General features: G+C 44.0%; 1 protein-coding gene across 2 annotated transcripts in view; it reads right to left on the bottom strand.

The window, feature by feature from the left end:
* Nucleotides 1-2,113: 2,113 nt before the first annotated feature.
* The window catches only part of YWHAH (tyrosine 3-monooxygenase/tryptophan 5-monooxygenase activation protein eta), a 36,709-nt gene continuing 27,981 nt past the window's right edge, over nucleotides 2,114-10,841 (bottom strand). For both annotated transcript variants that reach the window (XM_019506853.1, XM_019506852.1), the window contains exon 3: nucleotides 2,114-3,584. In XM_019506853.1, coding sequence (XP_019362398.1) covers nucleotides 2,928-3,584 — 657 coding nt within the window. In that variant the 3' untranslated portion in view covers nucleotides 2,114-2,927. The remainder of the gene's footprint in view (nucleotides 3,585-10,841) is intronic.

The following is a 10,841-nucleotide window of genomic DNA, read 5'->3' as shown; positions in this document are numbered from 1 at the left end:
AACTCCCACAGGACTAAAAGCATAGGAAAATGTGGATAGGATGGTATGAAGATTAGAAGGGGTGCAGCTATTTATTTTTCCATTTCCTAAAAAAATTGCTGCAAGTACAGCAAAAACAAAGTCCACAGAAATCTAAGCAGAGGCTTACATACCAATGGGTAAAGAGGTAACCAGAAACAAGATGGCAGAAAAAGCTCACTATTTGTAATAATTTTTTTAAACAAATGAAAAAATACCTGATCAGAGTTACTTTGTAGATGTAGTAAAGCTTGTTTTACTTCTGTTTTTGGCAGTGCGAACAGACAGAAACATGTTATTTGAGAGAGACAAATAATGACCAAAGCACTGGTCTTCTCCCAAGAAGGGAGTTTGTTAGATGGAATCATTAATTACTTTGACAAGTGCAAGTTAAGGCAAAGTACATTTTTTAAATCAGTGGTCCAGTCACTGATTTTTAAAAATTAATTGTAAACCAAGTCTCATGTATCATAGCTAACATTTTAAAAGTTACTTTGATGAAGCATATGAAAATCCCTGGTAGTGAGTTGTCAGTAAGCTTTTATTGTGGAATTTGAACAGGGGATTTCCCCCTGCAGATGTCTGAAGGAAGTACCAGCCTTACTCTTCTCAGCTTGACTACCTCAGTTACTCTTCCCAGTCTATGAACCCCACAGCAGGTGTTTACTTACCTTTAGCTAGGGTCTTCTTTTCACTTGTTTTCCACTGGGCAAGGTTCTTCTTTCCAGAATTCAAACTCCATGTTGGGTAAACTACTAGCCTATCCAACAGCTTGCTTCTTAAATTGTCCCTTCTCCCTCCTAACAAACGCACATGTGACCTGACCAGTACTACTATTCTCTCTGCCCCACAACTTATTAGAAGAAATACTTGAATTCATTTTAAATGGAGACATAGCAAGCAGTTGACAGTATTATGAATGTTTAAATTACAGTGTAAGCAGACTGCGGGACTTCTTTTAGTAGTGCAACAGATAAGCTGAGGTGGAAAACACGTAAATGGACTTGGTAAGTCCTAAATTTGGCCACATTTAGGATGATGTCACTATGAAGAGCAACTGTTCATGAAAAAACTACAACTTTGCAGGAAAGGGAAATCAGACAGCAAAAGGTAGGTTCCTTCATCAGATAAAAATACCCTTCTCTCCCCATCTGCACTTGTTGTGAGTACCTGGTGGAAAAGGCAAGGTATCAAGTAGTTTTGCTCCACAAGATTTCCAAACAGTTGGCTGGCCAGGTCCCCAGGAATAAGAAAATCTTATATTCAATTTTAGTAGAAACTGAGCCATCCAAACCACATCCAACAGAATGAGAATCTCCTAGGGATGGCTAGAAAGCACATGTTCTTTAGGGGTTCACAGTGAATTTAAAATATGGCATTACAAGTGATGCCCCAATATGGAGTAATATTCTGATTTTTCACAAGATTGTGAGACTAGATAAATCTATCCAGCAGTTAGTTTACTACAACCTAATATAGAACAAACTCAACCTAGATTAGACTAGCTAGCTCACCTACCTGTAGCTAAAGCAGCGGAGATCAGCATGAGCTAATTTCTGTCTACACAGTTTTCAGGCTTAGAGTATCCTAAATGTTAGTAGAGAATTAGGCAAGTAATCACTGCATAGCAACAAATAACAAAAAATTAATTTGGAGACTAAAGTTAGTCAAGATAAGGGAAGTCCAAAAGGCATCTCTTAAAGAGAACATTAATTTAATTTGTACGGAAAAGTGGAAGAGAACGCTAAAGGGAATTAAAACCAGAATTTGTGAACTGTGAATGAATAAGCTCTCAGGAAAGATCTAGAAGTCTTTATTAACAGAATCAACTAACAAGTATCAACAAGCAATGCTCTTTAGAACTTCATAACCACTAATAGCACTGAATTACAGTTGCATTTTGAAGCTGCTTTACTGAATATACAATTGGCTGCCTCCCTCACATATAGGTGACCACCATAAAGTACGTAAGATGGGATCTGTACATTATCTTTAGTGTATCAGGACAATCTTAAACCTTTGATTTGTTTAAATAAGACACGTTATGCAGCACTAAGTCTCTGGTTCTTTTTAAAAGAAGACAGGATAGCTTATGTAGAGATAATATCCCCAAAGCAGCATTTTATTTTATTCATTTAGTTTCAAAACATTTAATTTAGAATGTCTGGCATCTCATAGTCATCCATCTTAACATGGGCTAACATTGATATGGCGCTCTCAAAATACAAAGAAGACAACTGAACAGCCAAGGAGTTTACAAATAAAAATCATGATTCTTTAAAACAACTGCAAAAAAAAGTTACAGGTATCAAAATTTTAAGTAGATGCATTGCATTAAAAGAAAGTCTGTGCACATAAATTAGAGGCAAAAAACAAGTTGCTACTGAAACCTCACATTTTAAACAGTTTATTGTAAACTGATGAATAGGATTGAGTTGTCACTTCACATCAGCTTAACTGTTTTCATTGGCTGAAGGTACTTAGGGAGTGGATAACTTACTGTGCATGCACAAGATGAACTGCTTAACAAAACACTATCAGCTTGTATTAAATGGAAAATTTAAGGTTAGATTTCTGATTTACTCTCTTCTCTATCACTTTCCATAATTCTTGCCCATATTTTATAATCAACAGGCAAACTAAAATGCCTCATTTAATCTGCACCTTTCTGCACTATTTAAGTGCAACTATGATAAATGGGGCTGATAAAAATCAATCAATCCAGCAATGCCCATGAAGACTTGTCTGAAACTGCTTCCTCATAAAGTGGAGAGCAGATCTCAACAGCTGTGCTGACAATACAGATATGCTTAGCTCTAAATATTTAGTGTGACTGTGGCATGGAAATATTGGTGATGGTGATGATGGGGATGCTCAAGTAGATGACAGAGAGCAGGGATGAAAGCTCTTCAGTTATTGCCCTCCCCTGCTTCTTCATCTTGCTGGTCGCTTGTCCACAGAGTGAGGTTGTCTCGAAGTAACTGCATGATAAGAGTGGAGTCCTTATAGGAATCCTCATTTAGTGTGTCCAGCTCTGCTATGGCATCATCAAAGGCTTGTTTGGCTAAAAGGCAGGCCTGCTCAGGGGCATTCTGGATTTCATAGTAGAACACTGAGAAGTTGAGTGCTAACCCAAGCCTAATTGGGTGAGTGGGCTGCATATGCTCCTTGCTGATTTCAAAAGCCTCTTTATAGGCAGCCTCTGAAGCTTCCACAACACTGTTCTTCTTCTCACCAGCAGCCACTTCTGCCAAGTAGCGGTAGTAATCTCCTTTCATTTTCAGATAAAAGACCTTGCTCTCATACTGAAAGTCATTGCAGTTCTTAATTAAGTACTTATCTAAGAGGGCCAAAACATCATTACAGACGGTCTCCAGCTCCTTTTCAATCTTCTCCCGGTATGCTTTAACCTTTTCTAGCTTCTTTTCATTTCCATCTGCCATTGTTTTCTGCTCTATGCTACTAATAACACGCCAGGAAGATCGTCTAGCACCAACCACATTCTTGTAGGCCACAGATAACAGGTTTCTGTCTTCATTTGAGAGGGGCTCATTCAACTCAGTCACCTGCAAGCATACACAAAAAGATTACATTAACTTGGATTTGAAAAACAGGGAAATACAATCCTCATTATTTCCATCATACCAAATTAAATTGTAAGAGGAAAAAATCCTTCTGGATAGGAACTGATTTGTGGTATCAGAACAGAAGTCCTCGAATGCAAGACCAATTTAAGAACATGAGAAATCTGCATTTTATTTCACGTGGTATCATAGCAACACTGTGGCAATTGTGAACATTTCTATTATACGTTTAAGTATTTCACAGAACTTTTACTAAGCATAACCACTGAGCAGCATTTACTAAACTGGGGAAATGGAGAACCATTCATGAGGAAAAACAGCCAAGTCTTAGAGGGTCACATCTAGTTGAATTCAAAGGTGTCTGATGGCCAAGCAGTTTAGTATTAAAAAGGGCAAAACAGTATTGGACTCTACTGCACTGTCCTTATCATTCTTCTACACCCAGTACCTTCAGCAGAACTGAGTGTGCTGCAGTCAGTATGCTCAGATTCCATGTGACAAACAGGCCATAATACTCTACAGCAGTGATTCTCAACCAGACTGCCAGTGCACCTTGGGGTGCTGCAGGATCCTTTGAAGGTTGCACCAGAAAGTGTGAAAAGATAAGTGATACATAAAGGGAAATGCAGATAAAGGAAGGCTCAGGCTCTCCCTGCCCAGCTGCTCCCCTGCAAGGAAGTAAGTACTGTAACAGATACCATATTTTTTTTTTAAATGGAGTGCCACTTAATTCACAAAAGTTACGGAGGGTGCCCTAACTCTTAAAGACTAAGAACCTCTGCTCTATAGCAGGTTTTTCAGCTGCCTAGGGAACAATATTTGCAATCTACAATTAGATTTTTTTTCATGGAAAACAAGGGGCAGCAACTTGAGATCTGAAGCTAGGCAAGAAATTCCAATTTCCACAGAGTAAATTAAAAAGCTTAAGCAGCCAAAGCTTCCCCATGGAGTATACAGTATTAAAATAGACATTACTATAATACTGCATGTCTTATAGTTTCATAGTAGCTAAGGTCAGGAGGGACCTGAACAGATCATCTAGCCTGACCCCCTGCCACAGGTAGGAGTGAATGCTGGGTTCACAAGACCCCAGACAGGTGATCATCTAACCTCCTCTTGAATTTGCCCAAGGTAGGGGTGAGGACAACTTCCCTGGGAAATTCGTTCCATATTTTGGCCACCCTAACTGTAAAATATTGCCTCTGATCTCTAACCTAAACCTGTTCTCCATCAGCTTATTACCATTGTTCCTCGTCACCCCAGGTGGTGCTGGGGAGAATGGGGCTCTAACCTATTTGCTGTTGATCTCCCCTGATGAGTTTGTAGGCAGCCACCAGGTCCCCCCTCAGCCTCCTCTTGCTGAGGCTGAACAGGTTCAGGTCCCTCAGTCACTCCTCATAGGGCCTGTCTTATAGCAAATGTATTATCTTTGAATAATGATCAAAACCAAAAATATTTGATTTTCTTCTCTTCATTTTAACTTTGTGTTGAGATGTTGTGTTCAACGTTGAGCAATATAAAGTGCTCCACCTTGGGACAAGCAACCCCCAACACACCTACAGACTTGGCAGCACCAAACTGACTAGCACCACGACTGAAAGGGATCTGGGGGTAATAGACCACAGTATGAATAGGAGCTGGCAGTGTTATGCTGTAGCCAGTAGGGCAAATAATACTCTTGCATGCATCAATCGATGCATCTCCAGCAAAACCAAGGAGGCGATTCTTCCGCTCTACTCAGCACTGGTGAGGCCACAGATGAAGTACTGTCCAGTTCTGGGCACTACACTTTAACTAGGACGTAGACAAGCTCGAGAGAGTCCAAAGAGCCACTCGTATGATCAATCTTAAAAGGCAAGCCATACGAGGAAAGGCTGAGGGATCTGGGACTCCTCAGCCTGAGAAAAATAAGGCTGAGAGGGGACCTGGTAGCAGCTTACCACTACACTATGGGATAACATCAAGGACTCAGTGAGTAATTGTTCACCAGGGCACCCGCAGGGAAAAATAAGGAGTAATGGCCACAAACTCCTGGAAGACTGATTCAGGCTCAACATTAGAAAAAACTTCTTCAGTCAGGGTGTCCAGACTGTGAAATAAGCTCCCTCCAGAGGTGGTGCAATCACCTACCCTGGAAGTCTTCAAGAGGAGACTAGACAGTCACCTTGCTGGGGTCACTTGACCCCCAGTCACCTTTCCTGCTTGGTGCAGGAAGCTGGACTCAACGATCTTCTGAGGCCTCCCCCGGGCTTACAATCTATGAATATTTCTATGGCCCCACAGATTAATTTAGAACTATTTCTAGTTTAGCAAAGTTATCAAATGGAGATTCTGAAATGGGTGGGTTTCTTGGTTAATGCATGCACTGTATTACCAACTTTTACTATTTACCATATTAAGTATCATTTACTAATTGGGATGTAAATATTGTTTAAAAAAAATATTCGTTTAACCTCCTACGACTATACAGGTTAAACCATTAACTGATAACAGCAGCTCAGACACAGCTGCTGCCCAGGCCCTTTGACTGGGGGGGAGGAGGGGAGGAAGAAAGCCCAGCCAGAAGCCTTGTGCTGGGAGGGAGGGAACATCTGTGAATGAGCAGCCAATTGCTCCTATTTTCCTTTTAGGCTATGGGTACTAGTCTCCCCCGCCCCCTTCCCCCCTCATTCTTCGCTGCCCTGCTGCCTGATTCCTGTTTGGACACTGCTGCTTTCCTTCCCTGCCAGACAGCATCAGCCCCAAGCTAAAGGATAACCAGTAAGCTAACTGGTTATCATTGCACTCATTGGTTAAACAATTAATCCTTTAACCTTTCACATTCCTATTTACTAATGGCACTATGAAAATCTTATGGCAACCATGAAAATACTGACCTGACCCCCCATCCTAGTCTAGTTAAATTGATTTTATAACCATTAAATACAAGATTTATATTTACACAATAGAGGCATATTGACATTGGGAAGTTAAATGTTACAAATAAATGCTTGAGATTTCAATACTTCTGCCATTTCCAGATGACCTCATTAACCAATGAATGTTTCAAGAAGAGTATCTCATTACAAATTAGAACAGCCACTGAAAGAACTGTTGTCCAGTATCAATAGACAGTAGTAAGAGCCACCTTCATATAGTTATTTTCTTAAAGCCTAGCCTCCATACCCTTTTTTCCCCCAAAATACATTGATCCTACAGCCTGGGGACTAAGTTACAAAGACTGCGCCTGATCACTTTGAGGCAATCTATATGAGAGACTATTTTTTACTGGATTTTTACCCGATACAACATAGGAAAGTTCATATTTGATCTTCCATAGTTTTGCTGAAAGATTTCTTGAAATGCAAATTTTGATTAGATGGCAGGAAAAAAAAGTTACTATCAAAACAGTAGGACAACAGAACAAGCTCTGCCCAGGGAAATGGTGTAATCTTCATTTAAGGTTTTCAAACAAGCAAGACAGGTACTTGAAGGGGATCACATGGAAATAATGTATTCTGTACTCGCAGAAAGACTACATGTGCCCTTTTTGCAAAGGCAGCTAACAGCATATTGGACTCCATTAGAAGTGTTGCCAGGAAATTGAGGGAAGTGATTATTCCCCTGTATTTTGCACTGGTAAAGCCACATCTGGAATACTGGTGTCGTTCCCCCCCTCACACACACACAGAAAATGGGAGAGAGTCCAGCAGAGGGCAACAAAAACAGTTAGGGGGCTGGGGCTTCTGAAGAGAGGCTGGGGGAACGGGGCTTATTTAGTCCGGAGAAGACTAAGAGGGGATTTAATAACAATGACTGTGTGATTGCTGCCTGGGCTTGAGTCAGCCCAGGCCCAGAAGGGTATAAAAGGAGACTCCCCAGGTGACCAGGAAGCCAGCAAACAGGGACTGCCAACAGGGGAGTAGTTCGTGGGCAGGAGTACACAGGAGCTTCTGGCAGAGGCTTCAGGTAAGCGAATGAGATGGGGGGCTACTAGCAGGGTGGTGACATGGAGCGCAGCCAGGGCCCCTGCCCTGCTGCTGCCTCTGGCCCAGAGCTCCTGTGAGGCCTCCACCTAGACACGTCCCTTGGATGGGTCAGCAATGCCTTGGCGCTCTGTCTGTGGGAGCTGCCTGGCAGGACCTCTGAGGCCTGGGAATAGTGTGGGGGCCAGGGGTTGCCTGTCCCATGTGTCCAGATTGAGGCCCAGGAGGAGCAGGTGAGGGAACTCCAGGCAAAGGTGAGCAGGCTGCAGGGGATCAGGGCAACTGAAGAAGAGATTGATGGCTATTTTCATTCTCTGCAGGACAAGACTCCTGGCAGAGAAGGTGCGAGGGAATGCCCTGAAGCAGATGCTGATGAGTGGAGGATGGTCGTATCTCAGGCGAAAGACCTCTCACCTCAGAGACAGCCCCTCTGGTGCAGTTGGGGAACAAATGAGGCCCTGGCTGCACTGGAGGGGTGTGCGGTGGGGGAAAGTGCACTGGAGGGGCCTGCCGCCATCACTGAGTGAGCTGAGGGCTGGCCAGGTAAGCAGAAGTGACGCTACGCCATCATTGTGAGCAGCTCCTTGCCCAGAGAAACGGAGGGACCCATCTGTCATCTGGATCCCACTAAGGCCTGTTGCCTGCCCAGATCCAGGATCAGGGATGTCACAGCCAGAATTCCTGACCCCATCCGGCCCTCCAACAACTATCCTATGGTCCTCATTCATGTGGGAACAAATTATGCAGCAGGAGTAGTCCAGCCCATATCATAAGTGACTACAGGGCTCTGGGGACCAGGCTTAGGAAGATGGGGAGCAGAGGTGGTCTTCTCATCAATCCCCCCAGTCAGCAGTCGCAGTAGGCATCACATCACCTGCGTCAGGAAAGTCAACCCACAGCTCTGAAGTTGGTGCCATCACGCAGGTTTTGGCTTCCTGAACCACAATACACGTCCGTGCAAGGGTCCTTCTGGGACGCAATGGGCTTCATCTCTCCACAAAAGGTAAGAGTCTTTTGTTACAGGTTGGCTGACCTCCTACATCGGGCTTTAAACTAAGTATGACAGGGCAGCAGGAGATAGAGAGTCTAGAACTTACAAACTGCGAGGCATGCAGCAGTATACCCCAGGTAAGTACCAAGGGGCCCTTTGGGCATCAGAATGGGGGGAGGGGCACCAAAGGCACCATTCGGAGAGCTGAAGTATCTCTATACTAATGCTAGGAGCATGGAGAACAAGCAGGAAGAAAGAACTCACACTCCTGCTTGCAGGCAATAACTTTTAGTGGGGCTAATGGAAACCTGGTGGGACCCTACCCATGACTGGGCAGTACACATTGAGGGCTACAGGTTGTACAGAAGGGTCAGAGTAGGGAGGAAAGGGCATGGGGTTGCTCTCTATGTAAAGGAGCATTATACATCTACCCTCATCAAAATGGGATCAGAAGAGGAGAAAGTTGAGGCATTGTGGGTTAGGATACATGGAAGTCAAGGGGAAAGGGACTTGGTGGTGGGGGTCTGCTACAGACCACCACACCCAGAGGAAAAGCTAGACTTGGCATTCTTGAGGCAGTTCTCAGAGGCTGTACAGTCTAAGGATGTGGTTGTCATGGGGGACCTAAACTACCCTGACGTGCTGGGAGGAGCAGTCTGCCAAATCCAACCGTTCACGTAGGTTCTTGACCTGCATGCAGGGCCTTCACCTAACACAGGAGGTATATGGTCCCTCTAGGGGGAATGTCTTACTGGACTTGGTGTTGGCTATGGGGGAGGACCTGGTAGGGGAACTGCATATTTGTGGTCACCTTGGGGACAGTGACCACCAATCAAATTCACCATACGGCATAGGGTGGAAGTGCTTGACTTTAGGAAGGCTAACTGCAGTGTGCTTAGGAGTCTAGTCAACGACGCGCTGCAGGAGAAGAGTATTGGCAAGATGGGAGTCCAGGAAGGGTGGTCATTCCTAAAGGAAGCGATCCTTCAGGCACCAGAGACTATCCCAGTACGAGGGAAAAGGGGGAAAAAAGCCAGAAAACCTTCCTTGGCTAAACAGGGAAATCCAGGGGAGCTTAAGGGCAGAAAATAAGGGCATATAGGTAGTGGAAGCAGGAGGAAGCTACCAAGGAGGAGCATACCTACTTTGCCCACACTTGCAGGGAGACAATTAGAAAGGCCAAAGCAACTACAGAGCTGAGTCTAGCAACACAAAGACAAAAAAAGTCTCTCTTTTTTTTTTTTTAAGGTATGTAGGGAGCAAAAGGAAGGCACAGGGCCGCATAGGACCCCTACTGAGCAAGGAGGAGCAATTAGTGACAGAGAGGGAGGACTAGGCTGAGCTATTCAATGAGTTGTTTGCCTCAGTGTTCCTGAACAGGGCTCAAGATAAGTCTCCTACTGGGTTCTTAGATAGGCATCAGAGGGACACCAGCCTACCAACTATCAACAGTGACTTGGTGCAGTCACTTGGATGAACTGGATGTGTTCCAGTCAGCAGGCCCGGATGAGGTGCATCTGAGGGTACTGAAGGAATTGGCCGGTGTCATAGCAGAACTGCTGGCACGGTTGTTTGAGCACTTGGGTCAGGTCACAGAGGACTGGAAAAGGGCCAATGTGGTCCCTATTTTCAAGAAGGGGAGAAAGGAAGATCCGAGTAATTATAGGCCAGTCAGTCTCACCTCCATTCTTGGAAAGGTCTTTGAAAAGGTTATGAAGGATCATATTTGTGAGAGTCCAGCAGGAAAAATAATGCAGCAGGGAAACCAGCACAGATTTGTAGCAGGTAGATCATGCCTGACCAATCTGGTTTCATTTTATGACAGGGTCACAAAATGCTTAGTTGCAAGAATAGAGGTGAATGTCGTTTTCTTGGATTTTAGCAAGGCCTTTGATACGGCATCTCATTCTAGTCTCATAAATAAATTAAGAGACTGTGGCATAGATGTTTACACAGTCTGGTGGGCGGCAAATTGGCTTAGCAGTCGCACCCAGAGAATGGTACTAGATAGGTCGGCATCGACCTGTAAAGGAGGTGGATAGTGGGGTCCCACAGGGTTTGGTCCTTGGACCTGTACTCTTCAATATCTTCATCAGTGACTTGGATGTGGGTGTGAAGTGTACTCTGCCCAAGTTTGCGGACAATACTAAATTGTGGGGTGAAGTGCGCACTCCAGAGGGTAGGGAATGATTGCAGGCAAACCAGGACAGGTAAGAAAAGTGAGTACACAACAGGATGCAGCATAACAAGGACAAGTGCAGAATGCTGCACCTAGGGCACAAA

Source organism: Gavialis gangeticus, unplaced genomic scaffold (genome assembly GCF_001723915.1).
Source record: "Gavialis gangeticus isolate Ggan-Ray unplaced genomic scaffold, GavGan_comp1, whole genome shotgun sequence".
NCBI classification, from domain to species: Eukaryota; Metazoa; Chordata; order Crocodylia; family Gavialidae; genus Gavialis; species Gavialis gangeticus.
This window is presented reverse-complemented; position numbering and strand designations above follow the sequence as displayed.